The 21,122-nt window shown below is 37.1% G+C and overlaps 1 protein-coding gene across 1 annotated transcript in view; it reads left to right on the forward strand.

The window, feature by feature from the left end:
* lama2 (laminin, alpha 2) overlaps positions 1 to 21,122 on the forward strand; it is a 130,971-nt gene that overhangs the window by 14,155 nt on the left and 95,694 nt on the right. The window contains exons 2-5 of the mRNA XM_088403944.1: positions 11,687 to 11,857; positions 11,955 to 12,067; positions 17,030 to 17,081; positions 17,371 to 17,561. Of these exons, the coding sequence (XP_088260070.1) occupies positions 11,687 to 11,857; positions 11,955 to 12,067; positions 17,030 to 17,081; positions 17,371 to 17,561 (527 nt within the window). The remainder of the gene's footprint in view (positions 1 to 11,686; positions 11,858 to 11,954; positions 12,068 to 17,029; positions 17,082 to 17,370; positions 17,562 to 21,122) is intronic.

Consider the following 21,122-nt stretch of genomic DNA (forward strand, 5'->3'; position numbering starts at 1 on the left):
GTGTTCCTGCCTATATACACAAGCTAGCTAGCTAGCTGGCTGGCTAACTTAGTAGATAGCTATCTACACGGTGATTTAAAAGTAACTACATATTTTAAAATATTTATTCTTATATTGCAACAAATGAATAAGCAAGCATATTCGAATAAGGAGTTACTTTTCAATCACTGTGTAGCTAGCTACCTATCTCGTTAGCTAGCCATCTAGCTTGCTGCCTGTTGTATTGCAACGTATTTGATAGAAAGAAGTACACGTTTCATTCTTAGTTTGCAAAAGTGATTTTCAAATAGTGCTTTGATTTAATTACTTCACGCAGAAACGCTCTGGCAAATTCCAGCGTGTGAACATGTTTCACTGTGACCGGACGTACAGAGAAACTTTTGAACATCTGTCTTTTTATTCATTCTGGCCTGCAACGATTGTATCTCGTGTCGAAATTGTTGGCTGACATCTGTTAACAGGCTGTGAAGTGCTTAAGTTACTTCGTTGCTCATCCGCTCGCAGACGGCAACGCGCTAACAGAGATTGATTGCAAGCTTCCATAAGTCTTTCTAAAAATGTTGCACACTATATTACCACTTTTTTCTTTTAGTTTGAAAGATTGAGTTTGTGTGGACGGCCTGTCGATCTTACGCATGATTACTGCATCGTCCCAGTGTACACATCTGGCTGATTGTACCCGACGGACTCTGCCACTCAATTTTTTTAGTCAATGGCATACTTTTTTTTTTTTTTCCGGTCATCAGTCAAGTGAGGAGAGAACAGAGGGATACGATACAAAAATGAGACCAGGGCTGAGTCGAAAATAGAAGCGAGGAGAATAAGAAAAATAAAACTGTGATGCAAGCCAAAAAGACAAATATGAACGTTATTAACATTGTTGCCAGCAGTTCAATCTCCTCGGTAACTCCTTCCTCTGCAAAACTCATGCATGTCCATCTGGATTTCCAATTACCCAGAATCCCTTGTGTCCCTACTGGCCTCATCTAGAAAATGATGTTATTTCCTGGCCTGTCAAAAGCAAAACGCACTCAGTTTGTATGACCTGATCTACAAAAACAAAAGTGAAACATTGATATTGCAAAGCCACAAACCATCCCATAATTTATATATACATCATTTATGGGTAGCGGCTTACCACTTCTAAATCCTCACGGCCAGTCATTCACCTGCAAAAATCATCTAAATTCACAGTTTATTTATGTGATGTGCACTTTGTAAAAAGACTACGGAAGATATAACATTTTAAAAGTCACATGCTAAGCGGTAAATTTGCCAACTTCAAAATAAACAACAAATAATACATGGACGGCTAGGCAACAATCATAGATGCTTTTATTTTGAAGTTGGCCTCAATATCTGTGATTGCAGAGGTGCAGAGGTAGAAATATGCAACTATCTTTCTTAGTATGAAAATATAATTGCGTACGCTCATTTGCATGACATTAACATTTCGGATGTTGAGGAACCACTTCTTGTTTGGGGTCGTGGTCATCGAGCGTGTTAAACTCTCCGATTGTGCAAAACAAACCTAGCGCAAACGCCACAAATTTGCTTCGACTTTTGAAGTCAGGCTGCGTCGACCTTGAGCTGAGCTCTGCCTTCAACAATTTTAACGACATGTCATTAACATACACAAAGACTGCTTCCGTCACTCGTTGCAATTTCGCGATGGCAAAAGTGTTACGAGCTACCTTTGCGAAGCTTCATCTACTCCAAGGTCAAGCTACGCCCGTTGTAGCGGAACATGTGTTCCCCATACATGAACCTCCACAGCCCATAACACCAAGCAAACCTTTTCACTCAAAGCTGTAGCAATCAGTACCGCGAGGCCCCACGATTGCTTCCAAATAAATGCCAAAATTGTCATTCTTGCCTATGCCTTGAATGTGTTAGCTTCTAGTAGTCGTAGATAAGAGAAGATTAAATTCTTCGCCGGTAATAAATCTCTGCTGCGGCCGGAGATCAAGTTGCTCTCCTGTAAATCTGCCCAATGGCATGTTTTCATTACCAAGCCCAACATATTCCCCATATCCCCCAGACAGTGTAAATGTGTGTATTTGTTTGTGTATGTGTGTGTTGTAGCCTTGGCTGATGACTGGGCGAGTGCAACGCAAGGCCAGCCCGGATGAGTTCCGACTTAAATCATACATGTGAATTTCAGAAGTGCTTGGGGATGATTTAACAATGTCCTCATCACTGCCTCATCAGGTATGACGTGCGCGAGTGTGCGCGCGTGCGCGTGTGTGCAACAGAGGGACCGCTCGTAACACAGCTTGATAGATTTACTCGGAGCTGTCCCGAAATGGCTTAAATCACTCCGACCACTTATCCAGGAGTAATTGCGCATAAAGATTCTTGCTCGGCCATTTTTTTAAACATCCAAGTGGATTTTTTTTTTTTTTTTTTTTTTTTTTTTTACTAGGCGCCCACGCGGTACTTTTTCAATGCTGAAAGAATTTCAGTGTTTGATTGACTGGCTGTCCAAATTGTAATTTTCCAGGTTTTGATGTCTGCGCCTGACAAGGGTGGCTTTATGCTAGGTCTTCTTGTCTGCAACATGAATTTAATTGCCCCCCCCCCCCCCCCCCCCCTGCATGTCTTTCTCTGAAAGGGGGGATTAACAGTCTATAGCTCGGTGGTTTTCCTGTTTAGTCTGACTTTATGACTGTCTGGAAGAGGACATCGTTTGCAAACATCAGTCCCACCGCAAACACACAAAATAAAACAGCATATGTTGTAGACTAAGAGGCAAACATATTTTGGATGTCACCGCCACTTCTCTGTCCACTTTTTGGCAGTTTAGAAAACTAAATATAAACAATAATTTTGGACAGAATTCTATCATTGCGTTCAAGTTTGAAATTCAGTTAAACACTCTCGATGTGATGATGTCCCATTGGTGCAAATTACAAAAGGAAATGTTTGTAAACAAAAGGTGGAAAGGAAAACAAGCAGAAATTCAAATAAAACAAACAAAAACAATTGGAAAAAATGAAACACCGCAGCATATTTCAAAAAACACACACAAAAAAGAAAATTAAGCACAAACAAAAAAGAAAAACATTGAAAAAGGCGAAACAAAAGCCAAAATATACAAAAACAAACAAAACAAAATTATGCCAAAAAAAACATTATAATAGCAATATGTTAAAATAAGATTAAACAAAAAACATGTAGTCAATTTTGTCTTTCTGCCTTTTTGTTGCCATTCATTATTTTTGTTGTGATATTTGATTTGTTTACAATTATTTTCCTTTGGCATTTGCGATGTTCCTTTTCTTGTTTGTGAGTTGCTGTTATTTCAACGTTTTATTTTTGTAATTTACTTTTGTAATTTGCAATTTGCAAACAATACGATACTCTAAGCGATCAAAACATGATGTTGTTGCGTTACCATTTTGAGTCAATGGGCCAAAATTGTAATTGGAAAAAAAAGTGGAAGTGGGTTGGGAAAATACCCTGACCTTTCTGGTCTGCCCACACTCATTCCTCCCGCCTTTCACTTGTGCTCTCTGCCTTTTACTTTGTTTGTTTAATAAATAATTCATGACAGTATTTCTGCGAAGGGCGACTGTTTGCTCTGAGTTTCCATTTTGGAGCTTCATTTCATTCCTGGACGACATATCAAGGCAGGAAGTCCGACTCAGGAGGATGTTGACTTAGTTTTCATTTCTTCTAAAGCCCTTGGAGGTGGAACCAAAAGTGACCATCTCATGTAAGCCGAGAGACAGTGAAGGCAAAGCTCTAGCGTACATCCTATTCTTATTGCACCAAACTAAAGAGAAAATACTCATGGAAAAGCTAAAGCACAAAAAAGTAGGGATACGGTAATACTGGATGAGAAGTACCGTATTTTCTGAACTATAAGGCGCACAAAGCCTTCAATTTTGGCCTTATAATCCAGTGCGCCTTATACAGCGCATAAACGGCAAGTTTTCATTTTTAGGGGATGAAAAAATAATTTAATCGCCATGTAATTGTTTAATTTTTATCTCTGCATTTCAGTCATAATATTATATACAGTATTTATATACATGCTCCAATTTTTAAGCAATTTATAGGTGCGAAAACGTGAGTTTTTGCAAAAGAAAGCACCATTTTATAAGATAAATCCAGAAACTGTTTTAAATTCAACAAAACAATACATCGTTTGTTGCAATGATTAAAAAAAAAAAAACTAAGTTCCATATTTAATTGAATCATAATTCATATTGGCATTGTTTTTTAATGTAATCAAGTGGTATTATTTTACCCATTCTACAGTTAGTACTTCCCACAAATCATCTTTTTTTTTTCTTTTATGATTTTCTAACAAAGTTTGACTGACTTATCTGTTTTGTTGACGTTCCCTTTAGCAAAGCTCTATGTAGTGGATGCACAACGCAACCCTAGCCACTACCGTAGCTTCTATTCTATGCGCATAATAATGCAGTGTGCCTGATATATGAAAACAGTTTTAAAATGTGCCGCCCAAATAAGGTGCGTCTTATATTCCGGTGCGCCTTATAGTGTGGAAAATGTATTCGATAAAACCTGAAGATGAAAACATTAACATGATTATCATTGTAGTCTACCTAGCCAATAATTCCGGGGAGCACATACTGGCCCTCGAGGACTGGAGTTCGATTTATGGTGTAGACAACAGGAAGACGAGGAAACCGATACTAAATTGTAATCAGAACCAAAAAAAAAAAAAAAAAAAGACAGATCTTGACAGTTCATGTATATTTCACTTCATAGCGTTCTCCTCCTGCATTTTTTTTCACCCCACTGAATCTCAGATTTGTATCCAAATCTATATTTTCTTTCTGCTATGTGATGAATTCAAGAAACTCACACCGCTGGTGTGGTTCCTGTGAGATAGTCGCTGCCTGCCCCTGTGAAAAATGACAACAATCATTCAGTAAATTAAGACATAATGGTCACATTATTGTCCAGTGGCACAGTCAGCCGCCTTTGGCGTATATTGTGTTTTTATATTCGCTTTCAGTAATAGATTTCCACCAGGGTAATTGAAAAATAGTGGGCGAAATGTCTCTCTTAATTGAGGCTTTTATCTTTGTTTTTCTTTTTTCAGAGCCTTAGATCATGACTCTAATCTGATTGTACCAGATGTTCTACCACTGTATTTGTCCCTTATTACGCCGCATGAATAAAACATGAAAAGCTAGTTATAAAAAAATAAAAGCAGCAATGATGCACAGTATTAATGAGTCCTGCTGTGTTCAGTTAGCTGCAAGGGATTTAATGAAGCCACGGGATGTTTTGTATTGGCCAAAGCAGCTTGTGAGCTTCAGACACAATCTGATTTCATGCTTTTTGTCGCTATTTTCCCCTCATGCTAATTTATAGCATCTACTGAACGGGGCCCAGATCTATTCAAATCATTCATGTATTTATGCTTTACATACCGCTTGTCCTACATTTCAAACTGCCTGATTTTAGGTTTTCGGGATGAACATTTATTCGTTTCTGACATTTTTGCACAGAGAGTTTATGTTTGTATGCTGAGTGGTTTGCAATGTTTTTTCAGCAATATGCCCCTGGCATTTTTTTTTTTTTTTTTTTTAGCCAAGTATCCCCTAACCATGTAAAACATTTTAGTGGGACAAGCCAACCGTGTCTGATCTAATAAACCTTTGATCTATGTTTGTAGCGGTATCTCTGGACATATTTTATTCGGAAAACTCCAGAAGCTAGATTGTGAAACATCATCTGTTCTATCTCTAGTATCTGCCTGATAATTGCCAACAACGAAATAACAGCATAGAACATTTAACAAAGGAGACACTATAAACTCAAATGGAGCAATAAGTTGGTTAATGTTCAAATTATTTTGCTCTTAATTTGAAAATAAATTTGTTCTTTCCTGTCTCAGCATTAAAAAGAAAATGTAATGGAAAGGGGGAATCATATGAAATCATACATCTGTGAATCAATTTTTTGGTACACCTCTATTAAGCTATTCACTTCACCCTTTAAGCCAGTAACATTAATGTTCAGCCGGTCTTTTATACAGTGCAGCTCTGCAAGTGGAAGTGCCTTGAAATTCTTGCCAATGTAATTATCAGGTCATACAGTACTGTTGTAAGGCAGAAAAATCAGAAATGTCATCAAATATAATGTGGCCAATTTCGATAAGCGCTTTGCGGTACTTTACTGGGAGTAGAAGACTCAAAGGTCGCTTTCTATTTCAGGCAACCCAAGCTCGGCAATCGTCACTTATAAAAGGTGAACATTAGAAACGAACAGGATGTTTTTTTGGTCGGGATCTACAAGTGACCACCGGCTTCTGAACAAGCCAAATATCTATTTGTTTTCTTCATGTAAACACTTTTTTACAATTAGCGGTGGGAACTATGTTTTATTTTAGCAGCCACTATTAAATCCGTCATGAGTCATTGTCAAGCAATTATCCCATTGAAGGAGGGTTTAGTAATGCACTTTATACCCAACATTTTAGTAAGTTATGTTACCATAGAAACAAGACGTGTCAATGTCCATTTTCAATATAAGTATCGTTATAATACTTAAGTTTTAATGACCTGAAGTTAAAATATTTGAATGAATCAATATATGAGGAAAGTGGGAGAGAATATGTAAAGATTTTTTTTTAATTACGGGCTTTAGAAAACTGTGAATTTTGAGTAATATATGAAATGGCTTGAATGATCTGAACGTGATGAAGCTATCAAATAAAAATAATATTGAATATATCCTAATGTAGGATTTTGGGGCGAGTGAAATTTTGGTATGGGCAAACTTTCGGCGTGTTGAAAATCGTTCCTAAAATGAATTTAATGAGGTGGATTATTTTGAAGCACAAATATTGACTGTGATATTGAAAACTATGATAAATAAGAGAGGGGAGATTGGACCGCACTGGGAATAAATGGTGGAATTTTGGCTAAAAAAATTGAATTTGAAAAGAGAAAAACACCTGGTGTAAACTTTTGGAATATAATTAAAATCGGAATAGTAATGTTTCAAAGAATGTGAGAGGAGTAGCATGTTAAAAGAAAATAAAAATGATAAAGGCCTTCAGCCTTCACATCTTTCATGATTCTCATCTCTATTTCATTGTCATGAGAATAACCGAAAAATCAGGGTTATGGAAATTGTTGTTTTTCAAATTCTCTCCATTTAAGCCCTTACTAACAAGTTCCTGGATGTGATGTAAATGACCCTCACCCCCACCTCCTCAACCTTCAGATGTTTGCGTTGATCTGGATCCTCTCCCGTCTGGTTAAGATCCCATCCAAATGATTTGGACATTTGCATGCAGGCGTTACTCCTCTGAGCAAAGTCGAGGATTGAAGTGCGCACGAGAAATCAGCTTATGATATGCGGAGATCAGAGAGGTCACGCTGTATGTTTGCGCATATCTCGGCGCGGGTTGTCGACCTCAGCTGTTTGCTTTGTGCATTCATAATCAGTCATATTAGTTTGGTCATCTTAATTTTCTGAAAACACTGAAAAACAAATTCTGTACTGTGTTCGTGTATTAATAACAGTGGCTTGTTGAAAACGCCTGTTTTTTTAATGTAAGTTTGTGACTGCACTTAGTTTACTTATAAAAGAGTGGGGATGTTTGATATTTTTTTTCTCCAGACTGATACAGGTATGGGTACCAATATCAAATCCTGATACCACAAGTACATTTGATGTAGAAAATTTCCCTTCAAAATAATGAGATAATTTGAAAGAAATACATATTTAAGTACAACATGTTCCTTAAATGAGCAAACTGGCAAATCCATTGTTCAAATTAGCCATTTTAGTTTATGGTCATAAAATTAGACAGCAAAGAACAATGCATACTAGTTTTGGCTGCCATTGTCATTGTCAAATGTCAATACATACAGTACCTTTTCCAAGACAGCACTTTTCCGATATTTCATGAAATAATTTCTTATTTAGCAATTTCTTGTTCATGATCATAAACCTGCTCCGGAGAATGGCTGATACTAGTATTAGCTCCAATCGCGAGGGCCGATACCTTAACTTAAGACCAGGAAGTGGTCCGGTATTGATACTTCTGGTATCGGTACTCACCCAGCCCTGATTAGTACTGTAACAAAATACTACAATACTAATATTTTAATTTCAATATATGGAAAATGACAGCAAAAAAAAAAAGATATATATATATATATATATATATATATATATATAAATAAATGTCTGTGTGTGTGTTGTATTTTGAAAGTACTATGTTATCCGTCCGACTATCTCGAGGTGATTGTGATGTCCTTTAGAAGCAGGATATTACTTTTGCTTTCTTGCCGTTTTGCAGATAGTGTCTCAGCTGCTGAGTTCCAAAAAAAATGTTTTCTGCTTGTTTCAAGTAAAGTTCAATATCTTCTCAATGGGAAAAGATTATTCCCAGTGCGTAAATAACATTGCGAGAAAAAATACGTCTTCCCGCACGGTGCTTTGCCTGGACTGTTTATCCACTCATCTTTTACTCACACTCCAAGTCGAACCTGTCCGAACATTTATCACGACCGTTTACAGTGTTTATGTCGATAAAATGTATATCCGGAACTCCAGAATTCTCCAAAAACACCACAAAAAGATCGATTTGATCGGTGTCACTTAGGGATTATTTGAATAATTTTCCATGGGTAAAAGGGCTTTTTATATACAGCAGACAAATTACACAGCCAATATCCTAAGAATGATCCTTTGTTTACTCCTTGGCGTTTTTCATCTCGGTATTTATACTCGCACACAACTTTATATGTAGATGCATTCGCATCCTCCATATCTGTGCGAGTATAGAGAATTGTCTCATCCCTCATTCGTCTCCCAGCCTTGACCCCCTTTAAACAACACTCTATCGTTCTCTTCCGATCCTTCCATCCATCTCGGCATCTTCATCAATCTTTCCATATTTTCCCCGGCCCGTAACGCCGAAGCGCTCAAGGTGGAGGGGCAGATGGAGAGGGAGGGAGGTGCGCAGAGAGATGATCCCGTCTCTCTCAACCTCCTTTTTATTCCATCATGCTTACATCTAGCCCCAAAACTCAACAATAACACATCCATCACGCGCGCAGAGGGGGAGCGTACGCACAATATGAAGACTCATCTCCTCTCATGACAGAAAAAGCAAACAGCGTTTCCTTGCACAATATCGTAAAGAAACCTCGGGGACATTTTCTGCTTTAATGTCAATTGAGACCCATTACTAATGTCTTGTTATAGAGACTATATTGATCAAGTGCCGCGCTATTTTCTACTGTAGTCCCATGTTTCGCAACCTTTTTTGACCCAATGCGTATATTTTACAACACACAAATATATCCTCCTGAAAGCAAGCCCATTCATTGGTGAGCCACTTAAAAAGCTTCTCGTGTCAGCGGATAATGTTTTGCATTAATGACAAATATAGATCCTTTGGACAAAACTATCAATTTTGAGTTTTTTCCCAAATATCCCTCCGTAGTTTTATTTTTAATTTTCCCAGGTACTAATCCCAGATTTCTCTCTCTCTCTCTTTTGCTCTCTCTGTTAGTAACGGCTGTTACTAATTGAAATAAATACTCAAGTAATCAATTACTACTTCTACTAATACTAAAGAGACTTTAGTACTTAATGACTTAAAAAAACAAATAGTGTGATTTAACTATCAAAATAATTGGCTATTTTATTTCATAACTACCTAGAGTAATTACTAGTTTTTAACTCATTCAATGCCATGGATGCATTTTCACGTTTTTTTTATTTTTTTTTATTTTAGGATTCTGGACATTAAATCCCAGATACTTGAGTGTTGAATTGATACTTAAGTACATTAAGGGCATTAATTTCCAGGTACTTAAGTATTAAATAGATAAAGTATCTGGGACTGAATGTCTGGGCTCTTAAAAAAACTGGCAATGAATGAGTTAATTATTTAGTTGATTAACTGAAGAGAAATAAAAAAAAAATGTAAAGCAGTACATAGGCTTGAATGTTTGGTCTCTGATATAAACATAAAAAATATGTCTTTGGGATGGAATGAGTTCATAATAGGAAAAATTAAAATTGCGGTTGAAAACTATAACGATAAAGGATTAGTAGATGCAGTGGACAGTTGTGTTTGGTCAAAAATCTTTTGACTCAATCCAACTACCACACTAGATCCTAGTGTCCTCAGTAGAGGACGGCCTGACCTGTCTAGTGATGTCTCGTGTTTGGTTGGAATGAAATCAATCTTTCTGTCTTGCTGAGACAAAACGGACGTGCATTTCACAAAATTCTTTTATAGAGTTCTTGCATAACCGCTACCGTTGCAGGGAATCTTTAAAGATGCGCACGTATGGGGAATAAAATGAAACACGGGAAGATTTCTTTGGCGTTTTGGACAGTGAGACAAGAATGACGTGTTAAGAACCTGGAGGCAAATTGTCATTGTGTGCATGGCATTGGGTTTGAAATCCGATAGCTCCCTCTGATGTTTTCCCACCTTTTTGTTCAGTATGAAAAGAAAGAAAAAAAGTTTTACCCGTGACAACAAAACGGAATATTTACAGTTGGTTGCTATGGCAATCCAGGCAGACAGAAAACCAGAAAAATCTTCATAACGAGTTGTCCCGTTCAAAGATCACTATCATAGTATTTTTTTTTCATGTAACACATAAGCAAAAGTTCTTTTAGTTCCGTAATATTTTCCACAAACAGTAGCAAAGAATTTTCTTAGGACATTTGATTTGGCTGTGAGAAGATGTACTTTTTGGATGTCTCCGATGTTCTTCACAGTTCAACAGCGTTGACATCTGCTCCGACAGCTGTGCTCATCTGGAAACACACATGCACACAAACTACTTTCCTGGTTCACACGTTCCTTCTGTTTGGGACTGGACTTCATGTCTATGTATCTGCCTTTATGTTTTTATGTCATTATTTTGCACCTGTTAAAAGATGATTTGGTTTGGTCGGAGCGTACTCGGATATTTGCTGTTTCATGGTTCTCGCGTAGATTTTGTGTGTGTGTTGTTTGCCAGATTCTCACATGTTGAACATTGAAATTCATTGTAATATTTCTTATTGAATACTTGAGTTAGTTGGAGTTAACGAAAAACAAAAATCAAAAACACATTGTTGAATAAATTTGAACTGTTGGTTGAATATTTTATTGATTACTTTGAGAATCTCATTTTAAAAGGTGAACCCTCATCCTTTAATCAAAAATGTTTTGTTTTTTTCTGAATTGAGAGTGCAGAAAATGCTTTTTTTTAATGCTTTGGTTGCTGGTTGTGTCCATAATGTGTCAGAAAATGTAAACAAAATGTTTGCTCACTGTTTTAAAAGGTAAATTGCATGAAGCATTAAGCAATAATTGAAACAGTGCTGTGCTCTATGCATCTAATTTTTTAAACTCTGGAAATGCATTTGCCTTTGTGTATCAAGGCATATTAATTTCAGCAACTCTAAAAGATGAATGAATGAATGAAAATGTTTATCTAAATAAAACCTACAAAAATAAAGGCAAACGATATTTTGCAAGGCGAGTAACTATAACATAATCCATCAATAGATGTTCCAATTGATTTTTTCTTCATTTGAAAACAAATGTAATGATCTAAAATCTCACTTAGCCAAATTCATATTTGGCCAAAGAGATTATACATTATGATTTGTATTCAGTCCTCCTCATGATTCACCAAGCGCTGTAATCTTCTGATTTTTCTTGACCCAGGATTATTCCCGGCCGTTTTGAACTTGGCATCCATGGCAGATATTACAACCAACGCTACGTGTGGTCAATCTGGGCCAGAGATGTTCTGTAAACTAGTAGAACATGTACCAGGTCAGCCTGTAAGAAACCCACAATGTCGAATCTGCAATCAGAACAGTGCGAAACCAAATGGTAGGCGAGACTCTCACTACACACAAAAATTGGTCACTAATTCATCACGGTAGATATGTCTTGAATTTCCCACGTTAAATTACTGCTATGTCTGCAGAGCGTCACCCCATCGAATACGCCATTGATGGAACGAACCGCTGGTGGCAAAGTCCATCGATAAAGAATGGAATGGAGTACCACTATGTGACAATAACTTTGGACCTGAAACAGGTAAAAAACAAGCACACTGACATTTATATTTATACTCGATTTTTAAGAATCAAGAGTTTTATAGTAATACTATACAATAAAATTCTTATTCTGTTCACTTCTCAGAGCAAACTGCATTCCACAATCGAGCAAATAATAAAGCAGGCAATAAAACAGAAATAGAGCAATAAGGATAGTAATAATGAAGCACTAATAAATGAATAGACTCACATTCTGAACATATTATAGAGTAGATGGAGTAGAAAAACTATATACATGAGGATGATAGTTATACTACTTATCATACATTTTTAACATTCGCTTCAAACTTTAGAATTGTCAATTAGTAGGTATTTTCAACACGTTCTGACGTTCTAAAATTAGGTCATGGTGCTCTGATTTGGTGACCATCCAGTGCAGTGACCCTTTATCCCCCCCCTTTGTCCCAGCCAAGCTTCCATAGAGCACCAGATAGAACTGGTTGAAGATCGATTATAACACTTGACTGCAGGCTTGGCGGTTGACGACAATCATCATTTTGCTCCATTTGCCGCGCGGATTCTTTAAAAGCTTTTTAATGCTTGAGACATTTTTTCTTGCCTACCACCTGCTGAGCCAACCCTGGCGACGTCCAATTTGGATTCCCACTCCTTTTTAAGTAATAAGCAACATTTTGGATCTTGGTCCTGGAAGGCTGCGGTCAACTATGTGCTCAATATTGGTAATATCTATAGATGGATTGATCTATAACAGAGGCTCTCAAATGGGGGTACAGAAAGACACTTGAGGGAATATGTGAGATTTGAACAGGCAAATCTAATTGAATGCCGCGACAGGAACATTTTCTTTTCAAATCAAGAGCAAATTAATTGGAACATGAGGCAACCTATCGCTAAATTGAGTTATGATTACTCCTCTAACGAACACTTTTCATCTGTTATGGTGCGCATTGTCATTGTCTGACAAACAAGACAGAACTAAAACTTCATCACATGATACCGCAACAAATGTAGTTTCAATGTTCCTGCCCAGCCATGTCTGTGCCTTAGTTGTGCTTTCATAAGACTTTTAAGCATTATGTAGCAATGCAATCATTTTTATTCTGGGGCAATTAACATCAGTATTAAAAAAAGAATATGCAAGCTGTGAAATTGCTATTAAATGTCCCCGGAGTGACCACTTCACAATTCGGGTAAATTGCAGTTATTAGGGAAAAATATTAGGCAAGTTTCTTCATGAAGTTTTATGAGTGTGGTCCAATGATATATGGGCCACGCCGGGAGCAGAAGCTTTCAGAGCAATCAGCTTGTTAAAAGCGGCTGTCAGTCAAAGCACTTTTAACGATTACACTTCCTGAATATAACACACACCCTCGCCCACAAAATGGTATTTCTTACTTTCTTCTGTATATACTATATTTCACGCTGAAAATTCTGATTGTCAATGAAATATGCATTCATCAACTATTCTAATTCACCTCATTTCCTGTTTACAAAGGAAACATTAGATTTAATGCATTGTGATTGGTTTAACCCCTGGGTGAAATTTTGACCCATCTTTGGCTTACAGGGTTTGACGTGTGATTTCAAAGGAAAAGCATACAGGAAAAAAAAACGGAGGATAACATATTAGCCCATGTCGGCTCATTTACTGCCATTCAAAATCGTAAATATTGTAAATTTTGGACAGAGGTTTTATCATGTTTTTTTCTAACGATTTTTGCATTAACCTTTTCAACGGCAACTCACAAACTGGGTGCAATAGAGAAATTTGTATTGAGACCCCAAAACCACCTGGGGGGCGCTGGCGGACAACTTATGAAATTTGCAAGACTTTCAATGGCTTCATTGAGAGGCTTAGCCTGACTCCCATAATGCAAAGTTCTTACTATACATCATAGGACTTGTAGTTGACAAAATTCTTCAATCCAAGAACTAAATGTTGCAGGAAGGCTTTTAATTTACTATTACTGTAAACCATTTCAGCATTACATTAATGTCTTATAATTGTGTTGTGAGTTCCATAAAAGTTGTATATCCTTACAAGGACTTTGACAGAAGTTTATAATTGAATGAAAATGTAAAACTTTTTGTAGAGCACGGGGGTGCCTTTGACAGCAACTCAGGCCAAAAACAAAAACGCGTGAGAGATTGCAGCATCTGTTGTTGTATGCAATAGACTATTTCAAAGCTTCAGGCCAAATTCCCACCAAGCTCGCTGCGTTGGCACGTACTTTTTTTTTTTTAACATCTTTGAGTATGCACGCCGACAAAGATTGTTGTCTTTACCTCCTCATATTAAAGCAGATGTGGAAAACAATTGAGATGTATTTTTTATGAAGAGAGCCCTATTTTATTTAATTATTTTAAACATACTGTTATAAACAGTATTCAGACTACTCCCATGCATAAACAAGACAATAAGAAGTGAATGTTCATGCCTGTAAGTTTGACAAGCAAGGAAACTGGATGTGTCACGCGATTAAGAAGTAGGCCAAAAACATTTTTATTAGTCCGGCGAGATACTAACACATTTCCAGTGACAGTAAATTTTTAGGCTCTGTCTTACGGCATATGCACCTGTCAGCTTCTCTCTTGTTTTTATGTTAGCATCCCGAGAACTGGCTGGGTGTAAATGACTTTTCCCGTTCTCAATTAACTCTCTCACCTGCTCTTTTGCTTTTTTTTACGATTAATTTCCTCGAGCCAACAAAGATTGGAGCATGTGCCGATAAGTGATATTTAAACAGCAGCTGTCGCCGCTAAATTGTTTGTCCAAAGATCACGGAGACAACATGAATTCCTCGCAGTCCATTTAATGGCAACCTGACCGAGTATACTGGACACAGGCCTTAAATGGTCAAACAAAACAAAGCCTTCACGGATCTTATTTGGATTGAAAGCTTAAATGTTCAAGCGGGCGTCGGTTTTTTTGCCCTAGGATAAGGACTGGAATCAAATGTTTTGAGTGCTGTGTGACTCCTTTGCTGGACTGTCATGTAAATATGAGCAAATTTGTTGTTGTCAGTGATGACTATTCCTTTGATAGTAGTTTGCTTTTGTAGCATCGTGGGGAAGAAAAAACAAGAACAGATGATTTCATCTGGGAGCTTCTTTTGTCGTTTTAATAAGAGCATCCAGATGTGGGATGTTTTTTGAAAAGTTAACAAAATAAGGAATAAAAAAGTTTTTTTTTTTTCCCCCAAAGAGTCCATGTTGTTTACCTTTTTGTGAATTCAAACCTGCAGCTTTTGTTATCTACAACAGTGGTTCTCAACCTTTTTTTTTTTTTTTGCAAAATATCTTTTCAGCCAAGTACCCCTTAACCAGTGCAAATGCATTTATGGGTTGGAAAAAAAATCATTAACCTAAAATGTCGTCTTTTGGATCATAGAAGAAATAAATACTTAATGAATGTTTTTCCACAAAAATAATCGATGAGATATGTTCACAAAAATAAATAATTAACTTCATTATTAATAAATATTTGTTCACAAAAAATAATCAACAAGAAGTGTCAGACCTGTTCTCAAAAATAAATAATTAGAAATAAATATTTGTCCACAGAAAAATATTCAACGTTAAGTTTCCTCTTCAGGGATCATAGGAGAAATGAAGAAAAAAAAAAACTTGACAGGTAACAAGAGGTGGCACATGACAAGTTGGGTCGAACCATTCTAGTATGGGGGAGAACCAGGCTTTTAAAATTAATTAAATTGAATAACCTACTGTACTCAAAATCAGTTTTTTTTTTTGTCAAGGTTTTAATATTCAGTAATGTGTCAATTTATCAGAACATTTCAATCATTATTGATCGATACTTGAGATTTTAGTATAGATCAAATATTGGTGCCGATAACAAGTACTTTTAATTTGTTTTTCTCTAAGAATTTTACCTATCAAAGAAATACCATTTATCTAAATGAAAAAAAAAAACAAGTTTTTCCTCAGAACATTAAAAAGAGATTAATTAGATCAATTAATGACGGATTGTAATTAATCTCTTGAAAGCACAAAAAAAAAAAAAAAAAAGAAAACCTCAATTACATTTCTTCTAGCCACAAGACATTTAGTTCCATTTTTCCTTACAGTATCGTGATGGTAGCCAAAAAGTGCAAAAATAAAAATCATTAGAGTCATTTTATTAGCAAACTTTCTGGGAGATTTCTTTTCATCAAAAGTATGTAGTAGTTGAATCAAATCAAATGCTCCTGCCCAAACTAGGAGTCTAAATATTCAAACAGGACATCACAGACAGATTGTCTGTTTTGAAAGAATGTAAATCTGAAATGCAAAACGTAAAAATGCAAACTAGTCCGACTAGTTAATCAGTTTTGACTTTTTGCGCTAGACTGTTTCAGTTGTTGCTTTATTGATGCTATGCTAATTCAAAGACCTCAAAATCAATCATTTTCCTGAATCTTGATGTATCACGCACTGCAACTTTTTTGCTATGAATACATGCAAAAGTCACTCTTTTGTTAGCGCTACGAGTAACTGCTATCATCTTACTTGGACATGTTGTGTTCTAGCTTACCCACAATGCAATGTGACACTGCCGTTTGCATCGAAAAGATGAGACTGGCACTGAATTGACTTGAGACTTGTGTATTAGCCTACTTAGGCTGTTTACAACATTGAGTGACCGTATTTATGGGCGCACTTCAATAAGTGCTTTTCGACCTTTAACACACTTAAAGGATGCTTTCATTTAATAGGATTATGGGGATCTACACTGGAGGGAGAAATCCAACTATATCTCATCCAAGAGAGCCCCTCCAACACCAGTAGACCTTTGAGAAATGATCATACTCTTAAGTGCTGGGTTTTATAAAGTGTAGAAATGCCGGGATCTTATTTTCTCGAGTGATTTATTCACCTAGAGGCATCATCAGCATCCATATGTACTGTAAACAAGTGTACTTAAAATACACTCCAGTTTGAATGTGTCAGTTCCACTCATTAATCTTTCTTATATTGTCAGGTTTTCCAGATAGCCTATGTGATCATTAAGGCTGCCAACTCGCCTCGCCCGGGTAAGCGCTCCGCTACATCATTACTATTTAAACAGCCAGCCACATTACTTTGATTATGACATGCAATCTGCACCGCATACGGTACACAAGAAGCTGCGCAAGAAGCAAAAAGGGAAAAAAAATACAAGAATGCTATTAAAAGGGCATTTTTGCTGTTTTCTGCAGATTCCCTCATTGGTTTGAGAATACAATGAAACATCAGAATATGCATTGATAAAAATGCGTAGGTCATATTTCAGTTAACATGCATAACAGGGCGATTTTTTTACTCAAATAATTCTCTTTGCAGGTAACTGGATCTTGGAGCGTTCAATAGATGGCGAGACCTTTGAACCCTGGCAGTTCTTCGCTCTCACCGATACGGAATGCCTGACCAGGTTCAACATGAATCCAAGGACAGGACCTCCATCGTATACGAGAGATGATGAAGTTATCTGCACGTCTTTTTATTCTAAAATCCACCCTTTGGAGAATGGAGAGGTAACATTATGTTTTTCTGATTGGCAGATACTATTCTTACTGATTGTGTACCAAAAGGTTGGTACAGCAACAAAAGGGCCACAAATGATTTGTAATCCTGCCAAAATGGACTCAATAAGACTACTGGCATATAACGAGCGTCTCCTTCAAAATTTTTATCTTATTATCTGCTTTTGTCTTTTATCCGAATGAGAGATGTGACCATTCACGTTTAACCCTATTAGATATCAATCCGATATCAGCTGACAAAACAGCATTTGACGACGATCTGCTTCCAAAATCTCGCTTATATACAAACAGTCCATTCCAGGCTCCGCTCCTGATCTTCAATCTAACAACGTCTGGATTTAGCACGCAGATTTTAAATTTGAATTGCACTTTTTACTCATACCTACGTATGATGCTTATTGGTGAGTATTATCAAGTGCGTTTTGTTCCTGCTGATACCAGCTCGATATTAGTCAGAGATAGCACTGTAGGCTGCAATATTGGTATCGTATCAAAGTCAAAACATATTGAGTTGGGATGTGAATACACACAGGCAGAGCGACACAAGCCAGGAATCTTCTTCAAATAATGTATTTAAGAAAGAGCAAAAAGGTAAACCAAAAATACATTCAAGTCCAAACATTTGTAATATTAACACCAAAATTGGGTATGAAGCTGAGGGAGATGATTGAAAAAGACAAGATTGACGAGCACAGGTGGAAACAAAGGACCTATCAAGCAACGAAAACAACAAAAAAAAATTACGATCGCATGAAAGAATTCGGTATAGAAATCCGAAGCGAGGAATAGCTGACAGCTATTGACATCCCGCCTATGCATCTGACCCTTGCAGATCCGGGTCTCCCGTTTCAAACCATATTGTGGGGAGCTGAATTGAATTGTATCTCTTGGTGTAAAAATGGCTTCACGCAATATTGTTACTGGCAGATCTGCTCACTGCGAAAACACTACGCACATTGCTGTCCATATGTTTTATATTTACTTTTTCCTGCCCTCAAAGCTGCTTCGACCCCGAAGACCATATTTTTTCCGTCAATGTTTTTCTTATCTTGTGCTACAAGTTATTACATTCGCGCACACAGGATTACGGCACACAATATAGTAATCATTTTAAGGGAATGAAGTTTCGCCATCCAAGGCAACTCACCAAGGTTACTCATGAAAGGTTTGCGGTGATAAATGGGCAGCGAAGTACATTATTATTACGACAAAGCCGCGCTACTGCTTCAAAACATATTTCAGATTCTATAAGCCTTTTGTAGTTCTGTTTTGTTTAACTGTCTTGTTTGGATTATTGATGTGTAATTTATGGGTTTGCTGAAGAATAACAGGTGATGTTTCATGAATGGAGTACCGTATTTCTCCAAGAACAAGACGGGATTTGTATTTTCATTTCTAACCCACATATTAGGGGGGGTCGACTTATAACGGACAGATTTTTTTCACATAAATGTTTTTGAATAAAATTAATCGTCTCTCTGTTGTCGACAACGTGCTTCCTTTTTGTCAATGGACATTGATGCATTATGAAAAGGAAAATACGGCTTGAGTTGTTTCCTTTCATTGACGAGTGCTTGAAGTTGGCATAGTTTTCGGCGGGTGGGGGAAGAAACAGCGAAGGGCATTCTTCCCTCGCAGTGATCTCACTACACAAGAAAGATTGGAATGATATCAAGAGGCTGAAATTCCGATTATTTGCATAATTTTAAGTTTCTAAACCAGTGGTTTTCAAAGGTGTTGGGTTGGCTTTTGTAAGATTTTAAAATAAATTTAAAAGGTAGCTTGATAAACACAATACTTTTAAAAGGTCCCATGCTAACACCCATTAAAAATCAATTATTAAACCTTGAGACTATTTCAGAAAAGTATCATGTAAATTCAATGTCGTTACCCTAAAAATCGTAATGGTTCGAAGCATAATTGTCATTTGCAACTTAGCATCGCGTCATTCACTTAATTACACCAGTCATTATTTAAGGCAATGTTAGATTTGAACATGCTTACGTGGACTATTTGGGGCTGCAATGATTTTCATAATCGATCATCAGTTGATTATTATTAGAATATCCCAAGTAAGATGATCAGCAAATCAATAAAAGTTTAAAAGTAAAAAAGTGTTTACTGTCATCTTGCTACAATTAAATGTGTGCATGCTAAAAGTGGAATAGCAGTCTTTACTGACATTAATGAACTGAAGGCTTCAGCATACACACAAACACACACCTCTAATTGTAGTCGCCTGTCTGGATATGTGTGCACATTTCCCCATGGGCGCCCGAGTGTTTGTGTGTTTTGCTAGTGTGTTTATCCTGTATATGTTTGTGTGTGTGTGAGTGTGTCCTGTGGGAGAGCACTGGAGGGTGTGTGAGCGAGGAGATGTCAAGAGCTTCAAGTAACGGAGGAGTCTGAATGCGCCGAGTGTGTGCATGCGCGCTTGTGGTTGACAGCTCCCAAGCCGTCTGATCACAGTGCAACTATAATGAGTCAGAGGCGATGTGTCTCACACACGCACACAAACACACACACACGCACAGTGTCACTCATAACACATTCACACCTACACTGCCATCTCCTTCGTTACTCCCAAGTGTGCAGCTTGCACCCATCAAGTACAAACCCCCCCCCCACACACACACACACACACACACACACGCACAAAAACACAGATTTTTGGCACAATTGACGACTTTTTGGCAGATGCCAAGTTGCTTTTGGCCACATTAATGAGACGGGCTGACAGAAGTTTTTCTCTCTTACTGTGTGGCTGCTTGTTGACATTACGCTTACCGGACATCAATATCGTCTTATTCCATGTACATACTGAATTATGTAAAGGTTGATACCACTTATATACTGCTCTCAAATTTATTAATTAGTAATTACTTTCACTTGAAGTGCAACCACAAAGTATTTTTTTTTTCAAACATTTAAATAAAAACAAAAAATTCAATTGACAATTACATTTTGAATACAGTGGACCCCCGCCATATGAAATTAATCCGTTCTGGGTTTGGGATCGGAAGGCAAAATTGTCGTATGGTGGGCAATAGAAACCTATAGTAATTAGCTAATGTGTATAAATCCCCCGGTAAAAACATCAAAACTGTACGTACGTATTAAAAACTGGCAACTGGTAGTATAGTAAGTACTACTTATATATAATATACATGTATGCAATTAAATAACATCATAACATAATTTTATTTACTTTTGAATGGCTGAGTAGAGCTATTTACGGCCATAATCCCTAGCCAAGCTTCTTTGTATTTCATGATTATCCCCAGCTTCGTTTCCATAGTAATCATCTTCTTCCTTCTCCCTTTAACTTTACTATCAACCTTGGGACCCATGGCTAACCAACTATTACGTAATACCGATATGGTATGTGTGGAAAGACTGCCATCCAATAGTTGCCACTACAGTGCTCAGTTAGCTTTTATTAGTTAAGCAATAGTCAAGGGTGTCAGCTACCCTACATAAAAATCGTATTTGATTAGAATGACTATTTATTATTGTTATTACTATTTTGAAAAAAGGAGAATTCCATGGCGC

This window comes from Hippichthys cyanospilos, chromosome 20 (assembly GCF_059441005.1).
Source record: "Hippichthys cyanospilos isolate Australia breed blue-spotted pipefish chromosome 20, RoL_Hcya_1.0, whole genome shotgun sequence".
Classification (NCBI taxonomy): domain Eukaryota; kingdom Metazoa; phylum Chordata; class Actinopteri; order Syngnathiformes; family Syngnathidae; genus Hippichthys; species Hippichthys cyanospilos.